We start from the raw sequence: 26181 nt of genomic DNA on the forward strand, positions 1-26181 counted from the left end.
ATTATAACTAACCTCTATTATTTTTCTAGAGTTAAAAAAATAACTTGTTAAATCCAATTGAATCCATGACCCATGCAGAGGGCTTGGATAGTTAACATGGTTGATAAAAACATCGCCATCCTAATTTTTTTAAATAAAAGAACAATAATTTAATTTTTTTAGTCAAAATAGGTTTTAAATAAGACCATCAAGTCTTGTTCTGATGTGCTATTTCAAAAAAATCACATCAAGTTAACTCAAATATAATTTTATTCAAAACACATACTATGCTAGAGACCGCGTTGTAGGGTAAAGTTGAATTAATAAGAAGAAAAAGAACTATGCTAGCAAATTATTTTTTTGTTTAGTTTTGTTTATTTTTCTATAAAAAATATTTACATATAATTAAATAAAAAAATTAAACAATATAACAAATACAAGATGTTGTTCCTTTATTTGTATTTATCTTTTAGCTTTACATTTTAGTTTTTGATTATAGTTAATAACTTCTTTTAATATTTATTAATATATATAATTATCAATTAATTTTATTAAATACATATATCAAATTTTCAAATCACATATAAAATTTTCTTAAAACCTTAGCAATACATATATAAATTTTTTAAGTTAAAATTAATTTTTTATCCAGCTCATGGTACCATTACTAGTGATTGCTGAATCAACTTCTAATAAAAGGTGACTGTCTTAAATCGAATTAATTAAAAATTAAAAAATTATAACTAACCTCTATTATTTTTCTAGAGAATCTAAACACTCTCTTTCTTCTCATGCATCCTTATATCTGTGAGAAAAAAAAAAACCAAATTAAACGAAAAACACTCTCTTGTACTCTTGTCCTTAATTGCATGTAATAAATATAATTTTGCATGATTTTTTTCAGAAACCTTGGTTTTCTCTTCCATGATTTTTCCCTCTAGTCTCTCTCTCTAATAACACTACACCCCCACACAGAAATACTAAATTTGAAGCTAAGATCTTTGTTTATATATATATATATATACATATATATATATATATAATCTCTTTGTTTTTAAAGGATCAAGAACGGTTGTTTTGCCAGGTTGAAGACTTGAATGGGATTGAAGCCGTAAAGACTTGTGTTAGAAGCGGCAGTGGCAAGAAGGTTAAAGAAGAAAAATCAATTTCATCATGGTTCTAGCTTGCTTTTTTCCTTATTTTTAGTCCTCACTAGTAATTTAGTCATTAAAATTATTATTTTGAGATATAAAGTTTAATGAAATTATTAAAGTTCAGAAAGCGAACCATAATTAATTAAATCTTAAATTAAATATAAAGAAACAACCCAATATAAAGTGCACAAAAAATTAGGATGGTGATCCGACTTTTTATTGGGCCTCTGAGCTTTAGAGGAAGATGGGACTTTTAAAGGCATGGATTATTATGGGAGAAAATACGTAACATGGGTGGAGGGAAGCTGGTCATCCGAGCAAACATGGCGTCCCTAGGGAATATACCAGCAGGAAATTTATCTCAAGTTATCAACAATGTCATCCACAGCCACATTATTCATGTAAAATAACAGGTGAAAAAGGCATTTCCTGCCGAAGAAAAGGATGCAACGAACGAAGATGTACGCGAAACCCAAATTAACTCGTAGAATTAAGGAAACTGTAGCAACTTCCCAATTTGCATTAGGGGAGAAAACACAGGAAACATGATCATCAAAGTAAAAGGTTGGAAAGAGACCAGATGGTGTATATAACCAGTCCCAAAAATAACATGGTTCAATTATAATTATTCCAAAAATCTCCTAACCCTGACTCATTAAACTGCATGCTAAGCCGAAAAGAGGAGGCTCTCCATCGCAAGATCAAGCCAGAACTACAGAGCCGGCTTATTGCACAGAGGCGATATGAATGATTAAGTCAATCACGCGAGAGCTGCATGGAAAATACAAATAAAAAAACATTAAGGATCAGATAAAAGAAAGACAAGGTGACAGAGAAAAGAAACAACAAATCAGCCAAGTATAAAATCAAGATAGCTTTGAATAGGTCTGGAAATAACCATTACCTGTAGCCCCATTCATTGTCATACCAGGAGACAAGCTTCACGAAGTTATCATTCAATGCAATTCCCGCCTTGGCATCAAATATGCTTGACCTGTCAAATTCCAGCCATTGAAAAGCCAGCATAAATTTTAAATCCACCTATAATAGAACAAGGAAACCTTTTTCTTTCCTTTTTTTTTTTGAAAAGAAGTTGAGAGTATGCGAGGGGATATGTTCTCATGTTTATAGAGAGAACTCCCTCCCTTTCTCTATGCAAGGGCAAACCATGTCACTTGGAGTCGATGCATAATTGTATATCATCATGATCTCCTCACCTGCTGTCACCCATGAAGTCGGTTGAGACAACATCATCCTCAGTATAACCAAGGATTCCCTTCAGATTGGTCTCAGATTCCTCCCTGCATCACACACAAAAAAAAACAAAAGGACACAAGGCATGAGCGATCAGAAACTTCAATAGGACAGTCAATCATATAATGCTACCCTTTGAATAATGTCTGGCAATTTAGTAAGTGTAATTTGTGAAGTCCCTTTAAAGACTGACACTCAATCACTATAAGAAAAACTAAATGGTTCATGATCTCTTCATTGGAAAGTATTCAAAGATTTTCCAGGCTACAGCAACATGCAGGGCAGAAACCAAAACAAAAAGGATGAAGATAATTGCAGATGAAAAGAAAAGGGTTTATGGTTTATGATCCTTACTTGATAGCTGCTTTGATCTGGTCATATGTAGCCATCCTTACTTAATAGCTGCTTTGATCTGGTCATATGTAGCCTTCTTCTCAATTCTCACAGTGAGGTCAACCACTGAGACATCAACTGTGGGAACGCGGAAAGCCATTCCAGTCAACTTTCCATTGAGTGCAGGCAAAACTTTCCCTACTGCCTACACAATCACAAAATAACACAGATTTTAATGGGATTTGATGCCAGACGAGAAGGAAAGAGAGAGAGAGAGAAGAGAAGAGTGGGGAGGAAAAGAGAATTTGAGAAAGTGTAGTTTCAATGCCGTCTAAAGCCCCACCAAAAAATTAGATTAGGTGCTATATTCATAGACAACCAGGAGTCATTAACGAAATAACTTAGAGAGTAAATAACTCATAGCCCAACAAAAAACAGCTGGTTTCAATACATTCATTTTTTGTAGATAAAAATTACAAAAATCCTCAAGAGGTTCCTCTTTCAGGGTTAGAGACAAGTTAGCCACATCGATGACAGCAAAATAACACAATATCATGCATCTATCATCACATAAAAAGGGATGCACAACATGCATACAAAAGTAAATTAGAAATCCAGATAAGCAGTTTTCTAGTAAGATAGGTATCCCATGAGGAGGTTGTTGATCTTTACTTCTTGGCATAAAGAGACAACGAGAAACATGAAATCTGGTAGGATTGATGGTGAAAATAGACAAGTGGTTTTTGGACAATGGACACTTAAGATGTCTGAGAAGAAGTCCAAAAAACAAAGGTTCGCCTATCATTATCTCACTTCTATAAGAAACCATTGCTGGTCAAAATAATGCATGCGGTATGCAAAGCAATGACAGGTGAACTATTTGATGCCAGTCATTAGTACCTTAGCAGCTCCAGTACTGCTGGGAATGATATTGAAGGAAGCAGCTCTACCACCTCTCCAATCCTTCATTGATGGTCCATCAACAGTCTTTTGTGTGGCTGAATAACATAGAACATAAGAGAATTAGTCAAGGAGAAAATGTCTACATCAATTGGATTCGAGTAAATAAAAACATAGCACACACCAGTAATGGAGTGGATAGTAGTCATAAGACCCTCAACAATACCAAACTTGTCATGAATGACCTACAAGCATATACATACATACAAGAAAGATGTCAGTACAAAACTAAAAAAATTATTGTCATCCCTTTACAATAAGAGAAAAGGAAAGAGCCCACCTTGGCCAAAGGAGCAAGGCAGTTGGTAGTGCAGCTGGCATTGGAAACAATGTTGAGATCAGGCTTGTACTCCTTCTCATTGACACCCATAACAAACATGGGAGCATCCTTGCTAGGAGCAGAAATAATAACCTTCTTTGCACCACCCTAGGATCAAACCATAAAACCAAGTAAGATACGTATGCAATTCACATAAAACATGCTAAAAACTAAAACTAACAGCTCGACAGCCAACATGCATTTTAACAAATCCTTCAAAATGTAAAAGTTAACAAACCTCAAAACAATAAGAAAAAGTTAAGCTTTTAAACTTTGTTTTCCCAAGAAATGGAAAATTCAATAGAAACTTCATTCACACCCTATCATAAGAGGACGATTTCCCAGAAAAAATCAAGTGACAGATTTTTGAAACATCATAACCTTTTCCACCATAGAACATGCATTTTTACACTACACATTACAAACCTACAGCATATAAAACAGGATAAAAAGTTACAATGATTGAAAACATAGTTCAAGATTTGAAGGAAACTATCTAGAAATAGTGCATTTCAAAAAAATAAAAACCCAAGCAGAATATAATCTTTAATATCCAGATACCCATACCGTAAAATATGAAAATAGAAAATATCAAACACCTTCAAATGAGCTGCAGCTTTGTCCTTGTCAGTGAAAACACCAGTGGACTCAACAACAAAATCAGCACCAGCAGCGCCCCATGGAATCTCCTCTGGGTTTCTAATTACAAGTAGAAACAAAACATCAAACCACCTCGTAATATAAGTACTTTGATTAACAAATTCTACAAAAAAAGAAAGAAAGAGTTAGGCATACCTGACACCAAAAACAGCGACTGGCTTGTCACCAAAAAGAAGAGTCTTCTCATCCTTGACCTTGATATCTCCGTGCTTCCATTGCCCATGAACAGTGTCATATTTGAACATGTATGTCTACAAAAACACAGCCAGCGTAATATATAGTAGCGGATCAGACGACATGTCATTCAGGATGTTTAGATTTCAAAAGAGCCAGAAAACAAAAGGTCAAGTAAAATAAAAAAGAGAGTAAGTGCCATGTAATCAGTGGTGATAAAAGGATCGTTGACAGCGACAAGCTCAACATCATCTCTCTGCAAAGCAACTCTCGCCACCAAACGCCCGATCCTTCCAAAACCTACATTTAATTTGATTTAAAAAACAAAATAAAAACACTAAACACAACGACGACGAGGTTGAATCGCTGACCGTTGATACCGATCTTAATCTTGGCCATGATGATGATGATGATGATGATGATGAAATGGAGTGTAGCGTGATGGTGAGTGAGGTGCTTACTCTTCTTTATATATAAATATTATACAACGGAATTAAGGAGCGATTCTTGCGATCTTAAGAAGAAACGGTTAGGGTTGAGCGGACTTGTCGAGGCGGTGATTACGTGATAACCACGTAATTTCCTAAAATTGGAGGGATCATGCACCGTTTATTTCGATAACCAGCGGTTTAGAATTGGTCAAGAACTCCGAACAAGATTTTTTTTTTTTTTGAAAATGCAAAAATTAGTAAGCTTGGAAGGAAGAGAATATTTGACATAATGACAGACTCCGTGACACTACGATATCCTTATTTTCTATTTTACCTCTACTTTATCAAGATGGCCACTATGACATCACGATAACTCTACTGGAAATTTTAAGGAATACGCTTTGTTTGTTTGATTTTATTATAATGTATTTTTTGTGCTTTATATGCTGAATATTTACTTGTTTTTTTTTTAAAAAATATTTAATATGTTATTATTTGATTTTTGATTTTTTCATACAAATATTTTATTTTGAATGCATTTCATGTTTGCTTTGTTTGGATATAAATTTATAGGATGGATAAAAAAAAATTTGAATAACTGATTAAATTAAGAAAATAAGAAAAAAACAATTAAAAAAATCAAAATAAAAAAAATTGAATTAATTGATTAAAAAATCATAAAAAAGTTTTGATTCAGTTTTTAAAATCTAAATTAATTAAACAGAATCAAACCAAATTAGTTTAATCAGTCAGCACTTAAAAAAACAAGTATAAATAGTTTTAACCCCAAATCTATCTTCTTCTCTTCCAATCTTCCATCCTCTCTGTCTCTCATCTCTCATCTTTCAAACTTGCCATGTCAAAGGAGAACTGCTGATGATTCTTCCATCTGGCTGACAGGGTAGGTATCTGGAGGGGGTTGTTCATTTGTTTATAGAGGATGGATGACTGGGGGATAGGTGGTAGTTTGGAAGTGGGAGGAGGCTATGTGGCTAGCCTTGAGGTAGGGAAACGACTGGTGGTGGCCATTAATGGTCAGAGGCAGAAGCTGACAGAAAGAACAGGGATCAGAGTAGAACAGAACCAGAAAGATATTCTAGGGGCAGGACTTAGATCAAGGAGAGCTTTCAAACAATGATATATTCTAAAGATTCGAATGATCAGTTTTTGTGAGGGTTAAGACACACAAGATATCTACAATTGGAGATGATCCAGCTATGGATAGAGAAGATGTTTATTTGCCAGCACAGCCTCTATTTAGTCGCCAATTCTAGAGCTTCTAAATACATTTCGGTTTGAACCAGATTGAAAGGGAAAAAACCAAACTAAAATTATTCAGTTTGAATTAGTTTTTTGTTTGGTTTGATTAAAAATTTTAAAAAAATTGATATAATTATTTATTTTGATTTAAAATCAGATTGAACCGAAAAATATTTATTCCTATGAATTTATGCCCTTCCTCCTTCTACACCTTTTTCTTTCGCACACATATTGCCTTAAGCTAGCAATCAGAAAATTAATGGTGTCCTAGCGGATTTCACTGTGGACTAGAGCTCATGAAATCTCGATTTTTATTAGAAGTCTACAAGGTCATCATTAGTACCTAACCTATCTAAACATAATGGCTAGAACCTTTCTTGATTAAGGTGTCTTCTTATAATATCATTGGACAAGCTCGACGTGTATGAAAAATTTCATGAGATAAATGACAAGACAATGAAGATCTACTTGAGAACATGCTGCAATTTACACATTCAAGCAACATTGAGTTAATTTGTGTGATGAATTAATAGATCATTTCACACACACACACATATATATATATTTATTTATTTTTGGTTGAATCAAAATCTTGAAGTTTTATTTTTGATATGTACGAGTTAATGCATTAAGCTATTTTTATATTTTCAGATGAATGGAATTTGTAAACTACCTGCCCATAATCCAAGGATAATACGTCAGCACATTTCCCACATTTTTGATTGAATGGAAATCTTCAATTTTTATTCTCAGAATAGGTGAATTAAATTTTAATGGTTTGAGCACATTTCCCACATTTTTGATTGAATAGGTGAATTAAATTTTAATGGTTTGATGTTGGAGAACATGTATATTACCTAATTTTCAAATGAATAGAATTTTAAAGTTCTCTTCTCATGTTCTATGGGTTAACGCTTGAAATGATTCCAGATTGTCGGATGAAGGGAGTCTTAAACAAACTTCATAAAATGTATGGATAATGTGTTATGCTATCTCCCACATTTTAATTGAATGAAAATATTTAATTTTGTTTTCAAAATGGATGGATTAATACACGGATCTACAAGGCAGTTTACCAGGTCTCAGTCCCGTATACAATGGCGGAATCAGACAATATCCATATCCAATACGATCATTTTAGCACCCATCATCATGCATTCTTGCATCTTTCACTTATTTTCTTTGCAAATTGCTCCAGTAGTCGAATGCAGAATAAATGCCCCTCCTGAATCCGATTCCCTCCCGGACTCTACAATACAAGACTCAGAGAGAAGCAAATGAAACACCAAAAAAGGGCCCAGTTAGAAGTGAATCCTCAGAGAAAAATTGACAAATTAAGAAGAGAGGTACCGAAAATTACAAATCTGATAGTGTAAGCGCAGCAAGTCATCCCAATATAGAAAAAGACATCTAGGAGAAATCAAGACCTGACACAGGAACAAGTACCATTTGTCAATAGGCAACCTAAATCCTGAGTGCGAGCAGTTTTCTTTGTTTTTTTGTCCCCACAAAACCATGGAGCAAATGATGCCTCTCTAAGGTCTCTATATGCTATATGCTATAGTACCTCCTATAATTGACTAGACAGATGAGGAGCCGAGAATGACAATGATTAAAATGAATAATTTTAGGGTATAATAATAAAATTAATTGGGATATATATAAATTAATTTAAAAATTCATATTATTTTTAAAAAATATATAAAATATATTGTTAACAAAAATTAAAGTGTAGTTCTCATCAAGAAATTAAACTCGTGTAATTTAAAATATAAATTAAATTAATTAATATATATTAAAAAATAATATGAATTATATTATGAGATCTCACTTAATAATTTAAATTTTTTAATTGAAATGATTCATTAATATAGTATCAGAATTTTAATAACTTATCAGTCATAAATTTAAATCTTATTATTTTTATTTATTTGATAAAAATTAAATATAAAATAATATATATCTATATAAGTTTCAAGTTTAAAGGACTTTTATTTGAGGAGGTATGCTAAAGAATAATATAAATCATATTTTAGAATCTAGTTTTAGCTATTCGATTAAGATGTTTTTTTTGATAATTTGAATTAATTAAATAAGTTAGTTTTAGCTATTAGATTAAGATGATTTTTTTGATAATTTGAATTAATTAAATAATATTATTTTATTTTTAAATTAAAAAAATATTATTAAAAAAATATATTTTAATCAAATACCTAACCATGTTCAGAAATTGATTTAATAACCGTGGTTAAAACAAGGAGCAGTGTACCATTATTCAACGGATACTTTATTAATAATCATACTGAAGAATTAATTACAACAAAACCTTATTTTATCATTTATCAATAAAGTTACAGGAAGCTCAAGGACGTAGATCATAGCTTCCACTCTCCCAAGAGTACACACAAGTAATTCCACCATACTATATTTTCTTACTAGAACATGTCTGAACACAGAATATGGATTGTAATACTATAATTGTTTTTATTTATATTAATCTAGACATATGGATTATGATGCTACTAATTTTCTTTGTTTTCCTCGTAGTCTTGGCTGCTATAAGGGCTGAAAGCTTCCGAGAACCAATTCTTCTTCCTCCAGGAATTCCATCCCATCTCTTCACAGATATCATCGCTGTGGTTGATACTGTAAGTGGAAATGCAATGCCTCTTGTAAAATCTGGTAGTCCTCTTCATGACTTGTATCTCTTCATTTGTCTGTTCAAGCATCTTTTCAATGCCTGGAAGCTTGAATTTCTCATCTGCTAGTCTAGCTAGCCAAATGCATCGCAGCTCTGCGGTGTGCAGGTTCGATACACTTTCAATATATCCCACGAAAGCCATGTTAGGAATCAATGGATGAATCGTGCCCCTGCCAGATATGTATTATCCATTTAATCAGGTTCATGTATCATCATTTTCTAGAAAATATTCAGCGTGAAATCATTTTACATTGATTTACCTGTACAAGGGCATGATCCCAGAAGAGTCTACAACAAGACTGGAAAAGGGTTCTGGTAATAAATCTTGGAGCTTCTTTTTTCCATCATAACCAGTGGCAAGAAGCACAACATCAGCCTCTAATCTGGTTTTATCTTCAAATTCAATTCCTCTACTCCAAAACCACCACTTTGATGATCTTTTGAACAGTATATTTCCCTTGTCTGCCTCTTCAAAGAAATTTTCAGGCAAGACAGCCATTTGGCAAGATGCATAATCCTCCACAAATGGGTGGTCTGGTTTCAACCCATACTTTACAAGGGGAAGCTTCCACGCCAAATAAGACTCTATGAACTTGGAAATTCCTCTTCTCTGCTCAAGAAATTAAGGATAAATATGATATTTGATTACCATAAACAATCATAGTATATGTTATATATTGTCGTCATTAATGGAGGGGAGAAACTAAAATTGATCAAAATATAAATACCATGGGAGATAGAAGAAGGCACAGAAGGGTCTTGAACAAGGTTTGGTATGGCCTTTCATGGAGGAATTGAGAGGACCTTGTTGAAAAAAACAAGAAAAATGGCAAGCCCCAAATCCAGTACGAAGGAACAGTCCAATGCAAAGTCCTTATCACCATTGTGCACGGTTGTCCTCCTGGGCCTTCAACGAAACAACAAAACCAATTACACGTCACATACAGTATTCATTATCAATACAGCCAGTCTACCATCTAATTGCATTAATTTCCTTAGGAATTAGTAAACGAGGAGACCCCCTCCCTCTCCCTCTACCCCAATGACCAACGTACGAACTGCATCTATAAATATATAGAAGATGGGCAATTTGTTATTTAAGTCAAGGAAGTCAAACTTTCCCACTTTATGACCATTTTGACTGCCCTTCTCAGTCTAATTAACAAAAGAAAACATGGCGTCATGCCCCCATTGCTACCCCAAAAAAAATTAACAAAAGAAAATTAATCATGAAATTATTATTTTTTGTTTTTTAAATACAAAGTCTAGTTCATAAGGGAAAATTTTACGATACTCAAGTAGTAATTAATGAGTAAGAGTATTTTTATCTAATTTTTTTTTTAAATGAAGCCAAAAGTAAATAACCTTGAAATTTCTCGTTTATAAGGACCAGTTCTGATGATCAATTAGTAGGTGGTGATAGAGATTGATAGATATACCTTGGTTTGCAGTTGCACACTCCACAGCTAAATCAATAGCTGATTTCTTGTAGCCAACAACGGCAACCTTCTTTCCTTTGAGAAGCTTATGAGCAGCATCTTCGTCGAGCTTGGCATAATCCAGAGCGTGCAAGACTTTGCCGAGAAATGCTTCTTCGCCTTGATGGGGTGGAAATACTGGCATTCTTGGCAAGTCTCCATACTTTCCAATGCAAACGACGAGAAACTCGAAAGCATACCACTATATATATATATATATATTCCATAAGTCAGATCATCATGATACAACTCAAAAAATAAAAAACTTTCACAATTTAATATTATATATATATATATATATAATTACAACAAGGTTTATTAGTTAACCACTTTCCAATATTAGAGTGCATGAGATATCTCATCTTTTATTAGCTTCAGTGAATTAAAAATTGAAACATTCAAGACGACCTTTTTTTCTTTTCTTTTTGAGAAGTAAGCAACAAATTCAAGACTTTTTTATATTTATTATATAACATATATTTGAATAATAGCTAATATTATGAGAGCTAGCTAGTAATAATTCACTTAATTGAATTATTTGATTTTGTTCTAAGAGATAATTAATTAGATTTCAAATCTCACTAATTGGGAAGTCAAGTAAGAATTATTGGCTACATAATCAAGCAATTAATTGAACATGATAAACAAAAAAAACTAAAAAATTAACAATATATATATATATATATATAGCCTAGTTCTAATACTCATTAGGCATAAATCTCTTAATTGCTATCGGTACTGTTTATATCTCTTACGATGTCTTGAACTCGAACCTTTCTATAATTATATTAACTAGAAAAACAAAAGGGAGAGACGATTAGCAAAGCACACGCACACTCTTCAAAGCACGTATATATGTAGTAGCTGTTAGAGAATTAAAATAACCTGAACCTTCGTGGACTGGTTAGTCTCTACAGCTACCTCCCAAGCAGGATAGCCATTCAGCAAGGATCCATACTCTTTTGGTTTCATGTCAAGTTGGCTGGTTCGGTCACCAACGTACCGAATCTCCAGCACCTTGGAGTTGAACTTGACATATTTCAACACATCGAAATGTGTAGCATAGTTGTGCAAGTATTCCAGAACTTGGACATGAGAAGGAAAACTCGCATTATCCCTCTCGGGCCAAGGGTAATCTGAAAACTCGAAATCACATCGAGGTGTTTGGAGTTTAGTCGAGCTAAAAGAACAATGTTTCCAGACACCCCCAATTGAATTAGTGGCCTCAAAGACCAATGGACCGTAATGTCGAAGCTGTTTAGCGGCAGCAATGCCGCTAATACCTGCTCCAATGATCCCAACTTTGCTGGAACACTGAATGTGGTTTTTCTCAGAAGCCATTTTGGTATATGATGATATATAGCTAGAGCTAGGCTTTATCGCTTGTGTTGGCACTTTGAGACTTCATGTTCTGTATCCTATTTATAGGGCTCGAGGAGGTGACCCTTTCCTCTTGTAATTGCGAAGAAATGATTTAAGTGACCACATATTATTTTTTTTTTGTAAATAGTTACGTAACATATATTTATTAAGTGAGTAGTTTCATTGAATAGTAGTAGTTCACGTTATTATCACTTTGATTTTGGTTAATGCATATGATGTGATAGCTAGCTATATTATATTGTCTTCAAAACGAGCTGTAAATTTCATGCTACCTTCTCTCTTGTTTCATTTAAAAGAGTATCTGTTTCTGAGGAAAGACTTGTAACCAAAATGTTTGGCAGAATAGCACTTTCTCTAATTTCAGGTTTCAAGTTCAAATATCCATTTGGAAATAATTTTATCAATTTGAGAGGGGTACAAATCTGTATTTTTATTTTTTTAATTAACTTTCAATTTGCGTGTCAGTTTATTTTACGGTCCTAAAATTTATAATTATTTAAATTTTTAACAACTTTAAAATTTATAAAACTTAAACTAATAATTTTTAAAATATAAATTGAAAACTCAAACAATTAAATGACACCTTTCGTAATTAAAAACCTTCACATTCTTGGTAGGTAAAAGGGAAACGTAATTAACTTAAGTATTTATGTCAATTTGCGTGTCAGTTTGCGTGATTTTACTGTCCTAAAATTTATATTTGTTTAAACCTTTAACAACTTCAAAATTTATAAAACTCAAAATAATAATTTTTAAAATATAAATTGGAAACTCAAACAATTAAATTACACCTTTCGTAATTAAAAACGTTCACATTCTTGGTAGGTAAAAGGGAAACGTGTGCATGCATGATGATAGTCCGCACTACACTCAAGCTTCTATGAATTAATGTACCTGATGCCTCCCTATATTAATCACGACTTGCCCTAGCGTCGATTATATATGAAAGAACATTTATACATCATTGACAACACAAATACCGGCGGGTTTCACCTCATACATGAAGAATTAATTAATTATGCATTGACTCCAACGGGAGTCCGAAAAGAGACAGTATAAGATTGTGGTCAAATTATTATGTTTATATATGGGAACACAGGAATTCAAAGCTTCCTTCAGCTACATGGGAACACATGAATTCAAGGCTTTAATTCTAAGCTAGCTAACTCCCATATATATATATATCTGTTCGTCCTACTCCGGTTGGAGTCAATGCATAATTAATTCATTCTTCATGTATAAGGTGAAACCCGCTGGTATTTGTGTTATCAATTATACACACACACACACATGCATGCATGTATCCACCTCCGCTGATATACCAAAGATTCTTAAGAATAATATGAAATCATGGATAATTTTAAAATGCATGTGTTGCCTTGATACTAAGATCAAGTCTTCTTCTTTTTTAAATGAATTGAACAACAAAAGGCAGAGTCTTCTTTATCACATGTTGAAAGCATCAGTAATTTTAAAATGTGTTGACTTCATACTTTAAAATGTAAGATCAGGTATTTCAGTGATCAGTTCACACCATTGGTTGTTTTACCGTAGCATATTTATTTAAACATTATTACTTATTCTGAGACCTTCTAATATAACCTGAAGAATTAAAACTTCAATAGTATACCAAGTAAATATAAATAGTTGGGTGAAACAAAGAAACGATTTCCTATTTTAAATTATGTAGTGTTAAGAAGTAATATAAAACAATTCTTATTTTAAGCTTTTGTTTGAATTAAGATGATTTTTTTAATATAATATCATAATTTTAATGAACAAATGCTCTCGTGAATTTAAATTTCATCATCACACTTTTTTATAATTAAATTATTTAAACGGTGAACTTTACATTAAAATAGTAATATACATGCTATAAGGCAATAATTTAGTCTTTGTGTTTATGAAATACATGTATTATACAATATGGATATGATAATTCTTGAAGGTTTAGGTTATTTTATGTTCCCACACATCAACTTTTTAAATATTATTATATTATATAAAAAATAATTTAGTCTTTGTGTTTATGAAATACATGTATTATACAATATTATTATATTATATAAAAAATAAAATTTAAAAATAATAATATTATATTGTTCTATAAATTAAAACCAGAGAAAATAAATTATCATATTTTTATGGAAAATATTTCATATATAAAAATATGAGTGTTGTTGAAAAATATAATTAAACAAGATATTAAAGTAAATTTTTGTTTAATTAAATATTCAAGAAATAATTATTTATCATTTAAAAAAAATTTAAGTAACATTTTTAAATGTGGGGCTTGCTCGATTCTAGGTTCTTCGAGAATTAGGGATGAAAAATGAGGGAGACGAAATTCCACAAACATGTGATATCTTTCATATGTGATTGGATTTATTTCTAGTGTAGAGCAAACAAAACGAGAGGAGTGTGAAAACCCAACAAAATTAGACTTTTTAAAGGAGAGGGATATATTAAATAGCAATTCAGTGACGACAAAATATAAGTTGTTCGGTCAAACACATTGTGTGACAAGGGAAGCATCCAAGAAGCGAGAGAAGAAGTTCTATAGGAAGGTGAATAAATATATTTTGATTTTATATCCGAGGGCCGTATGACTTTATAAAGCAATTAAACACGTTGGAAATTTGTGCATAATGCAGCTGATGATGTATTTTATATGCTAGAAGGTTACCCCGCAATACGCTATATATGGACACATATAAAAAAAAAAATTAATGCAAAATAAATATCCAATAGCTACTAATACTTTTTTTCCTATTAAAAACAAATTTAAATTATGCGATAGTTGATTTGATATGATTTAGTTAACTTGATAAATTTAAAACAACCTAAATAATTAGTAAAGACATAATTAAAAGGATAATATATTGTATCGACTCGAGTTAGCTTGTTAATCTGGCATATTCATGACTTGAATCATGAAATAATAATAATCTTGTATAAAGCAAATCAAAACAAATTATAAAGTTAAATTCTTAATCAATTAACTATTAAAAAATAAAATTGAAAAACCAATCAATTGAAAAAAAAAAGCAATTTGAGTCAACCCAAGTTAACTTGATAAATTCATGACCTGAGTAAATCAAAATAAATTATGAATCTCAATTCTCAATCAATTCAATGTTGTAGGATGAAATTAAAAAAGACCAACAAAAAATAAACATAAAAAATAATTCGAGTTAACCTAGGTGGATTTGCCAAACCCATTATCTAAATAATGATATCGGAATAATTTTATAGAAAGCAAACAAAAAAAATAATTAGAATCTACCCGAGTTACACAACCAAACCCGTGACTTGGATTATGAAATTAGAATAACTCCCTATAAAACAAATCAAAACAAATTACAAAGCAGAATTCTCAATCAACTAATTATTAAAGAATTAAATTGAAAAAAAAATCTAAAAAAATACAATAAAAGTCAATCCAAATTAACCCAAAAAACTTATAATTCAAATTACAAAACTAGAATAACTTGATAAAAAATAAATAAAAAGAATCACAAAACCTAATTTATAATCAATCTAATTCTAAAATATAATATTTTTTAAAAAATATCAATTAAAAACATCAAACCAAATGAGTTAATCAGCAGGTGACAAGAAGAAAAAAAGGAATTAATTTTTGCTAAGTAACAAATAACAATATTGTCAATGTTACCTGTTTCTTTCAATTTATTGGACTTTTTAATTTCCTCCTCGATGGTCAGTAGCGATCAATGATCATCCACCACCCCGACGCTCGACGTTGTTAGGCAAGCAGCCACCAGTCAATTCACTCTCATAGTTAGACTAACAAGACAAGTTTGCCTTTTTGTTTTTTTTCCTAAAACAACGATGCTAGTAGCTCTTAGCCACCATTTTTTTTTTATTATTTATATGGGGTGTCTGGGCCAGCTTACGCGCACCACGACTAATCTCCACGACTCACTGAAACTCTGATAGCTAGACTAACAAGAATTGTACATAATATTCCAATTACAGTTATTAAATTCAATACGAGAAACAGGCAAAATTGTACATAATATTCCAATTACAGTTATTAAATTCAATACGAGAAATTGGGTGGGTTTTATTTAATTTTTATTTTTTAAAATCAAACTGGATTTAATCAAATTATGGGTTACCCAACTAGATTGACTAGTTCAAAAATTTAATTAGAAAATAAATAAATCAAATCCTGAATTGACTAGTTAAGTAGGGTTGAGTAACAGTTATTCCAATAAATAAAATGCACGGTACATATACACTGAAAAGTTTCAAATGCAGAGAAATCAAAAGCCAAGTGATACCAGGAAATTACCTGACTAATTAAATTTATTTATTTTTTATTTATTTTTGTCCCGTTGGATCATGGAAAAACCTTTGCCCATGACAATGAAAGATCTTGCTTTCCATTTTCCAAATGAGAAGAAAACATGCACGTGCTGTTTCCACCCAAATGGTGCTTTCCATGTGCTTTCTGAATCGCAGCAACCTTCCTTCCAACAATGAAGACTTTACACTGGTAATTAATTATGAAAAGACAGGGAATGACAAATGGGCGCCGAGAATTTTGGGTTTTGGTCAACATCTCTTAATTCACCTCTATCCATATCTTTTTTTTTTCCTTGAATAGAATCATAATTTATTAAAACATGATACACATAGATGTATATTTACACTTATTTATTATACATTCTTAATCAACATTTTTTTTTATTGGAATATAAAATTATTATTCTTTAATTTCTTCTAATATTTTAAATTATATATATTAAAATGAAATGTATTAAGAAATTATTTTGATTCAATAGTTTAAATGGTTATATGATATAATTTATATTATTTTTTAATATATCTTCTTAAGCGAAAATGCTTGAAATTTATAAAGATATATATTATTTTATGTTTAATTTTTATCAAATATATAAAAATTATAAGATTTAAATTTATGATCGTTTAATTATTAATATTTTGATATCATATTAAAAAATTAATTCAATTCAATAATTTAAATTATTAAATAACATCATAATATATAATTTATGTTATTTTCTAACAACGTATTCTTCACCACTTACATTAGATATTGAATAACAGAAAAACAATGGAAAATTGGCAGAATTGACTACTACGAACTTTTCGAGAAATCACCAAGTCATTGGCATCGTTATCAAAATCGTGAGATTGAGCGTAGAGGAAATTCTAGATACAAGAAGTAGAATTAGCTTATTACAACCTTTAGCTACTGCTCGTGAAAAATGACCAGGTCTAGTCCTTTTCTCGAACAGAAGTCTTGATGGAATCGCGGTGTTAAGTGAAGCCTAATTGGTGAGTTTTAGATTGCTTTTCAATACATCCTTCAAAGTATTTTATTTTAGAATACACATACACTCACCGCTACTTAATTTGCATTCTATTTATTTTAATTAATATAATAGAGGTGACTTGATCAAACTTATAAATGTTTGATCATGCATTTTATAATACCAAGTCAACTCATATTTCAATTTAAAAATTTAAATTATTAAGAAATATTTAATAAATACTAATAATAAAAGCCTAATTAGAGAGTAATAAAATAGAAAAAAAGTGATCAAAAATAAAATAAAAGAAAAGAGAGTCAAACTTAATCGAATTCAAAGCTAGCCAAATCTAACCAAAAAAAGAGAGAGAGATTGGAGAAAATAAAAGGAAAAAAAGAGTTAAACTCACTCACCAAATCTAAAGTTGGCAAACCTAATCTTAAAAAAAAGGGAAGGGTCAAGTCTAACCGGACTTAAAGCTAGCTAACCTAATATGAAAAAAATAAAAAAGAAAAGAAGAACAAAATAATTCCACCTAGACAAAATAAAAATAAAAATAAAAATAAAAAAAGTTTAATTAAGCCTAATTTTAGGTTTAATTATGTCTTTTTTAGCCCAACCAAGGCCTATATATCAAGAGAAAAGGAGGAGAAAGAAGTTGGCTTATACAAAGGTAAAACCAAGGCCTATATATCAAAAGAAAAGGAGGAGAAAGAAGTTGGCTTATACAAAGGCAAAAAAAAGAAAAGAAGAAATTAGATTATTCTTATCCTATGATATAGAATACAGGTTTGGTGGGTTAGCCCAGATTGATTTGTCTTTAAACTTGAAATTAAATATCTATTACACTAACTCATGTTGATTCACATGAGTCTTTTTGTTATTTTTTATTCTATTTCATCATTTCATAATTAATTTATTGAAAATCAAATAATATCGTTTTATGCTCTTGAATAAAAGTTTTTTTCTCTTGTTATTGTGGTTGTTTGTTTTATAATTTTTTTGTTTATTTTTTTTTTAATTTTATTAAAATAAAACTAGTTTATTTAGTTAGTAAAGATTATAACTTGAGTTATTAAATTTTATTTAAATAAACATATCTCTAACACCTAAATATTTTTTTTAAACCTAAATATTTTTTTTAAATCAAACTTGTGTCATATCACAACATCGTCTAGTTTAGTTTTGTAATTGTGATTATATTTTTTTCATAAATGAATATTTTCATATTCTTTAATTGTCAATCTATAAAATTTGTACAACTATTTGATTTATTATTTAATTTTTTTTAAGTTTCAGTACATTTAATATATACTTTAATATTAACTAGTATGTTTTTTATTTAAAAATATATTAAAAAAATATTTTTTATTTTAAAAAAATTACTTTTGATATTAGCGCTTTAAAAACACCAAAAAATATTAATATGAAGTAAATAAATTATTTTTTTAAAATTTTTAAATATAAAAATAAATAGGACTAAATCAAATAATAACCCTAATAATAACTTTCTTCAACCACGATGCGCACCAAGTATGATAGAACCCAAGGAAATTATAGAAATCTTCATTTCATTTATAAGTTTTTTCACTATATTGATTTGAGAGGGATGTTAACAATGCTTACCTTTTAATTATTTAAAAAAAGCATTTTCTAATAGGTTATTTAATTTTTATAAAAAAATAAACCCTAAACTTCAAATCAAAACTATTTTTATTTATTAAAATAATATTATTCTTATTAATTAGGATTGGATTATTATTGAACCAAGTTTACTTTGTATTTGATCTATTTAATAACAAGTACTTAAATACAAATCAAGATTATTGTATTTCAAATCCATTTAACTACATCAGGCTCAAATTCAGATCAAGATTCAATCTATTGATAAAGACCAGAAAAAAAAACTAAATTGTGGAAATCATTAAATTCTATCATCGACAAAATATTCAAAAGGCAACTCCCACTTTCTTCTTCTTTCTTTTGGGTTCTGGATTTCTTATCAGAAATGCACCTCACACAGTGCATGAAAATGATTCCTCACAGTGCCATTCAATTAAATCTATCTAGGCTTAATTTTGGGGTTCTGTAGAAGTCTTCTGGTCTCTTAATTTATATTCTACTTTTGTTTTTAATAATATAAAAAAGTTGACAATTGATGGTCAATACTTTTAAAACTAATCAAAGTGATTGTGAAAATTGTAACTGTGCTTGTTAATTTTCAAAGACTTATAAGAATTGAAGATTATTAGAATTAATATCGATTATTTTCGTACGGTATCAAAGCTTTTTTTCCATATCTTGCTATCTTTAATTTTGTAGTATAAATCTTGAGGGTTTTTTTTCCACTCAAACGAATGGACATATGGGATTTCTATGATACGCTAACGTGTGGAATTTTACACAACAAAAAGGAATATGCTCATGGGGTTTGGGACAAAGACGCCATGTTCATATCCATATCAGTAACAATGACAAAACGAACCATGCATGCATTTGCCTGATGGTTTTGATCAATTGGCATTTTCCCCAGGAGTCAGGCAGCTTTAGAAAGGAATTTCTTGCAATCCAATGAATCTTACTATTGAAACAGGTTGTCTTGGTGACCTTGTGTCCTTGAAAGTTTACAGGAAATTGAAGCAACATTGACATCTTCAGCAGAGCTATATATATATACTCTTGGCTGACAAAACATACCATCACTTAGTCAAGAAACTTGTTCTTTTTAGTGATGTCTTTGGTTTTTGTTCCTATTTTGTAGAAAATACGCTGTTGGCTTTGTAATGTTTGGTCAGGATCGCGACGTCTTGTATATTTAAGGGCGATGGGTGCTGCCTGCTCAGGCTGGCCAAACTTTTCTTTCAGTCTGCGCATTTCACTTTTAATTATATATATGGCAAGTAAACTTAGTCGTAAAGACAAAAGCTTGCTTTATCTTCTAAATTATGGTTAATTTTACACTGTTTGTGTTTATTCCACGTCAGTTTTCGGAGAATTAATCACCAATTGAACGAATTTCCATGTTTCTTCTTTCCAGTTTCTCAGTCAAATGATGGCTGCTAGCTATCTCATTTAAACAATAAATTAATAAGAGATTTAATAGAATCTTGCTTCGCGTTCCTTTAAAGACTTTAACTTTGATGACCATGAAATAACTCACCTCTTAATTCTCCGTATATTTATCTTTATATTTTACACATATCTCTAATATATCCTTTATGTATAATTGTATTTGTTATATTCTTATGTCATAATATTTAGCCAAACTAATTACAATTATAACGATTATCCTCCTTAAGTACATGGGTTTTATTAATTTTTATACAAATTAATGTGAAAATGTAGACAACTCTTTTTATTTTTAGTTTCATGATGAGGGTGTCTTCAGGCCAATTCATGCATCAATCGAGACTACCTCATTTAGATGATTTTAAGGGTGTACCTTCTACTTTAGTGTAAAAACATTATAACTACCCTTTTAATTTTAAATAATTTCACTTAGTAAATTTATAAGATAATTTCATATTGAAAAACATAGATTAAATAACAAATTTTATGTCCATCCCTATAACAACAAAGAACATTTGTTTCAAAATTGGGATCTTTGTTCAACTTTGCCATCCAAGTCTTCATTCTTAGAAAGAATGATACGATTGGTTAGAATTTATATGCCTTACATAAAAGTATTTCTTGAATTTATAGTGTAAATTTCTTAGCATTGTTACTGTTGATGTACCCCCACTTTTTTTTTAATAGCAGTATTAATTCAATACTAATTCTAGCTTCTACCGTGATCAATCATGCCTTACTTCTTATAACTCTCCTATTATTCCAGGGGTAGTTATTGTTGTTATCACCTTGGATAAATGATCATTATCCACCTTTATCTTCTTTTCTAAGAAGGAAATATGACTAACCTCAAGTGCCTTTTAGATTGGATTTCTAAAGACAACACAACAATTAATATTTAACAAGTCTTCATGAGTCCTACAATTTGCACTATTTTTTCTTCTCAATATGTTTAGTAGTGAGAATCGTGTGGTTATTGTTGTGTGTGGTCCCGCACCATGTGATGGTGGAACCACCATATTAATTAAGAAGAGAGGCAGCTGGCCCTCTTTAAATTAAATGGTTCGGGTACTATAAACGTAGTAGCAAAATTTGAACAAGAGAGGAGAAGAAAACTAGGAGAAAGAAAGAAGAAAAGGCAGCAGAGCAGCTTATGTTCTTCCTTTGATTTCCAGCTCGTTCACCGTTGGATCGGGCAAAGATTTTGACAGCAGCTTCTAAACATGTTACTCTTCATTTTGAACAGTTGGATCGAAGATGGTGGTGTAGAAGCTGGCCATTTTGACAGAAAATAGAGCTGTCAGTATTTGTGAGTTTTTCTTAAATACTTCTTCTTTAATCTTGTTGTATTACAAGAATAAGTTGTTCTTGATGATATATATGTTGTATCCCTTAGTTGAAGCTGAGGAAGAACAATTGTGAACCCATTATTTGTTGATAGTAGAAGTTTTTAGATGGACTACGGTCCCGTGATTTTTCCCACATCGGGTTTTCCACGTTAAAATCTTGGTGATGATTTGTGTGATTATTTGCATTATATTCGGTCATTGTTTGATTTTATTTTACTGCATAAAAAAGGGAAAGGATTAGGACTTTGTGAATTGTGAATTGTATTCCGTTGAATTGATTTGGGTAAATTGGTGTCCGGTTGTTCCTGGTTTTCCCAACAAAGTGGTATTAGAGCACTGGTTATATAGATTGAATTTCTTGTGCAGTTAAAATAAAAAAAAAAGATTCGTGCATGGTAAAGCTCACTTCCTCTAATTATTTTCTTTAAAAAACAATAATGGAGGATCACTTATATTACAATGATTTGGCTTTGCCGATTGAAGTAAAGGAATAAAGCCTGATGAAATGGATGATGCAAAATGAAATGGGCTTAATAGAAAGGCTACTGCTAATGTTAGAAAATGGGTATCTTCTAAGTTCATTAATCATATTTCTTAAGAACATGACTGCTATACAGTTTGGAAGATGTTGGAAAAAACATTTGCTAAAGAGAGTGCACAAAACAAGGTTTTTGTAATTAGAGACCTTATGAATTTGAAGTATAGAATTGGTGAAGATGCTTCAGTGTATATAAATCTATTCCAAGGGTTCTTGAATCAGCTGTCATTGATGAATCTTGAGTTAGCCAATGAAATGCAAACACTAATCCTATTGAGTTCATTACCGGATTGGGAGACTTTGGTGGTATCACTTAGCAATTCTACTCCAAATGGAAAGATCACTTTTAAAACTATAAAGGATTGTATCCTCAATGAAGAGAATAGGAGGAAAGGGACAAACATTTTTTAGTCTCATGCACTTGTTATAGAAAGTCGAAGGAGAAGTCCAAGCAGGTTCTCTCACGACAAGCAAGATAGAGAATCCAACAATAGAAAAGACAAATGGAAGCCAAAAGAAAGATCTCAGTCAAGGAAGGGTTTTAAGTGTTATTATTGTGACAAGCCTATGTATATGCAAAAAGATTACAAAAAATATAAAAGAGATAAAAAGGGTAAAGATGAAGACAAGAATAAAGAGAATGATACAACTGCAATTGTATTTGATGGTGATGCTGCCATTATTTGTGATGATGGTTGTGTTAATCTTGCATCTCAAGATACCACCTGGGTTGCAGGTTCAACAACTTCTTACCATGTTACACCCCGACATAATTTTTACACATCCTACACTGCTAGTGACTTTGGTCAAGTTAAGATGGGAAATCAAGGGATGGCTAGTGTTGTGGGCATTAGAGATATTTGGTTAGAAACCAATACTGGGTGCAAGTTGCTACTCAAAGATGTTAGGTATGTGCCTGATATGCGCGTACACTTGATCTCTACAGGTACTCTTAATGAAGAAGGCTATCATAATTATTTTGGAGATGGTAAATGAAAGCTCTCCAGAAATTCCCTAATTGTTGCTAAAAAGAAGAAGATGGTCTCTACATGTCACAAGCCAAGGTGATCAAAGGAGAGGTGAATGCAATTGAAGATTGTTCTACTGATCTATGGCATAAACGACTTGGACATTTGAGTGAAAAAGGCCTTAGCATCCTTGCCAAGAAGAACTATCTTCCATTAAAAGGTATAAACTTGAACACATGTATTCATTTTTAGTTGGTAAACAAAATAGAGTTATGTTTCAAATATCACCTTCATATAGAAGTCACATGTTCTTGATTTAGTTCATACTGATATTTTCTCTATGATTGATAAGTCTTTTAGGGGTGCATTGTACTTTGTTAGTTTTATTAATGATCACTCCAAGAAAATTTGGCCCACATATTTGAAATTCAAAGATTAGGTGCTTGATGTCTTTAAGGATTTTCATGCCAAAGTTGAAAGAGAAACTAGTAGAAAGCTGAAATGTATTTAAGCTGACAATGGTGGTGAATACAGGGGTCCTTTTGAGAAGTACTGCAGGAAACATGGTATCGAGTTAGAGAAGACAATTCTTAAGACTCCATAACAGAATGAAGTGGCTGAAAGAATAAACAGAACCATTATTGAAAGAATTATATGTATGCTCTCTCTTATAAAGCTGCCTAAGTACTTTTAGGGTGAGGTAATGAAGACTGCAATTGCCATGATCAACCTTTCTCCATCAATTCCTCTTGAATTTGATGTTCTAGATAGAGTTCGGAAAGGAAAGGATGTCTCTTATGCACACTTGAGAGTGTTTGGATACAGAGCATTTGTACATATTCTTAAGGATGAAAGGGCTAAGCTTGACAGTAAGACAAAATAGTGTATTTCCTTGGGCTCTGAAGATGATGAGTTTGGCTATAGGTTGTGGGATCCAAAGGAGAAGAAAATTGTGAGAAGCAGAGATGTTATCTTCTTTGAAGATCAAACCATTGAAGACTTTAAACATAAAGAAAAAACAAAGTCTACTGTTTTTGTTCTTTCTAGTTCAAATCCAATACCTACTCCATAGTTACCTTTGATGCCTGTTAATCATGAGGGAATTTGAAAAATGATGATAATAATGGTTTTCTTGTTGAGCCATTAGTTGGTGATCCTGAATCAACTAATGATAATATTGATGTTATGCTTGAACAGGTTATGCAGGAAGCTTCAGATGAGTCACAATTGATAAGGTCAACTAGACCTCGCCAACCTTCCACCAAATATTCTTCTCATGAGTATGTGTTGGTTACTGATGAGGGAGAGCTAGAATACTTTGATGAAGCTATGTCACATAAGAAGAAAAGTAAGTGGTTGAAAGCAATATAAGAAGAGATGAAATCCTTACATGAAAACCATATTTTTGAGTTAGTGAAGCTTCCTAAAGGTAAGAGAGCACTTAAGAACAAATAGGTGTTTAAGTTGAAAATTGATGAACATTGCTCACAACCAAGGTATAAGGCAAGATTCGTTGTGAAAGGTTTCGGTTAGAAGAAAGGTATTGATTTTAAAGAAATCTTTTCACCAATGGTCAAGATGTTTTCAATCTGAGTTGTGCTTAGCTTAGCTATTAGTTTGAATCTTGAAGTTGAACAACTTGATGTAAAAACTGCCTTTCTCCATGGTGATTTAGATGAGGAAATCTACACGGGGCAGCCTGAAGGGTTTGAAGCAAAAGGTAAAGAGCAGTTAGTTTGCAAGTTGAAAAAGAATATATATGGGTTAAAGCAAGCTCCAAGACAATGGTACAAAAAGTTTGATTCTTTCATGGTGGATCATGGTTATGATAGGACCACTTCTGATCATCGTGTATTTATGAAAAGTTTCTAAATGGAAACTTTATTATTCTCCTATTGTACGTGGATGATATGTTGATTGTTGGTCATGATGCTAATAAGATTTAGATGTTGAAGGAAGAGTTGAACAAGTCTTTTGCAATGAAAGACTTAGGACCAACAAAATAGATTCTTGGCATGAAAATCACACGTGACAGGAAGAAGGAGAAACTTTGGCTATCTCAGGATAGATATGTTCAAAAGGTACTTGAGAGATTCAACATGAGCAACTCCAAACCTGTTTGTTCTCCACTTGCTAGCCACTTTAAACTAAGTTCTAAGTAGTGTCCTTCAAGTGATGAAGAAAGAGATGAGATGAAAAGGGTTTCTTATGCATCTATAATTGGTAGCTTGATGTATGTCATGGTTTGCACAAGACCGGATATAACTCATGCAGTTGGTGTGGTTAGTTGGTTTCTCTCCAATCCTGGTAAAAAACACTGGTCAGCAGTGAAATGGATACTCAAGTATCTCAAAGGTACTTCTAGTTTTAGCTTATGTTTTGGTAATAATAAACCTGTGTTGGATGGATACACAGATGCAGATATGACTGGTGATGTTGATTCTAGAAAGTCCATATCAGGATACTTGATGAAGTTTACAAGGGGAGTAGTCTCATGGCAATCAAGGTTACAAAAATGTGTTACATTATCCACTACAGAGGCTGAATATATTCCTCTTACAGAAAAGGGACAAAAAGTTGTTATGGATGAAGAAGTTCTTGCATGAACTTGGCCAAGTTCAAGAGAACTTTATGTTGCACTATGATAGTTAAAGTGCAATCCATCTCAGTAAGCATCCTACTTTTCACTCTTGATCAAAGCACATTGAGGTTAGATATCAATGGATTAGAGATACTATGGAGATGAAGTTATTTGTTGTTGAAAAGAATACTAATAACAACACGTCAGACATGATGACCAAATCTCTATCGAGAGAGAAGTTTGAATTTTACAGAAAGAAAGCAGGCTTGATAGAGCCTTCTAAATTG

General features: G+C 31.6%; 2 protein-coding genes across 3 annotated transcripts; both read right to left on the minus strand.

Moving 5' to 3' along the window:
- Nucleotides 1–1598: 1598 nt before the first annotated feature.
- LOC105140173 (glyceraldehyde-3-phosphate dehydrogenase, cytosolic) lies at nt 1599–5584 on the minus strand. Its single transcript, XM_011046896.1, has 11 exons — nt 5205–5584; nt 5033–5133; nt 4795–4910; nt 4599–4698; nt 3961–4107; nt 3805–3865; nt 3621–3718; nt 2783–2925; nt 2351–2434; nt 2038–2127; nt 1599–1904 (listed from the first exon to the last, which is right to left on the minus strand). Exons 1-11 carry the CDS (start codon nt 5230–5232, stop codon nt 1859–1861), a joined length of 1014 nt encoding a protein of 337 aa, XP_011045198.1. The 5' UTR covers nt 5233–5584; the 3' UTR covers nt 1599–1858.
- A 3206-nt stretch (nt 5585–8790) lies between these two features.
- Nucleotides 8791–12108, minus strand: LOC105140174 (probable flavin-containing monooxygenase 1). 2 transcript variants are annotated; one of them, XM_011046898.1, is made up of 5 exons: nt 11595–12108; nt 10665–10905; nt 9954–10132; nt 9486–9835; nt 8791–9395 (listed from the first exon to the last, which is right to left on the minus strand). In XM_011046898.1, the coding sequence occupies exons 1-5, from the start codon at nt 12042–12044 to the stop codon at nt 9047–9049; spliced, it is 1569 nt and encodes a 522-aa protein (XP_011045200.1). In that variant the 5' UTR covers nt 12045–12108; the 3' UTR covers nt 8791–9046. The 2 variants fall into 2 exon arrangements, with proteins under 2 accessions (XP_011045200.1, XP_011045199.1); XM_011046897.1 differs by having other exon boundaries at nt 11589–12108.
- Between the last annotated feature and the right edge of the window lie 14073 nt (nt 12109–26181).

This window comes from Populus euphratica, unplaced genomic scaffold, assembly GCF_000495115.2.
Source record: "Populus euphratica unplaced genomic scaffold, PopEup_1.0 scaffold256.1, whole genome shotgun sequence".
Taxonomy (NCBI): domain Eukaryota; kingdom Viridiplantae; phylum Streptophyta; class Magnoliopsida; order Malpighiales; family Salicaceae; genus Populus; species Populus euphratica.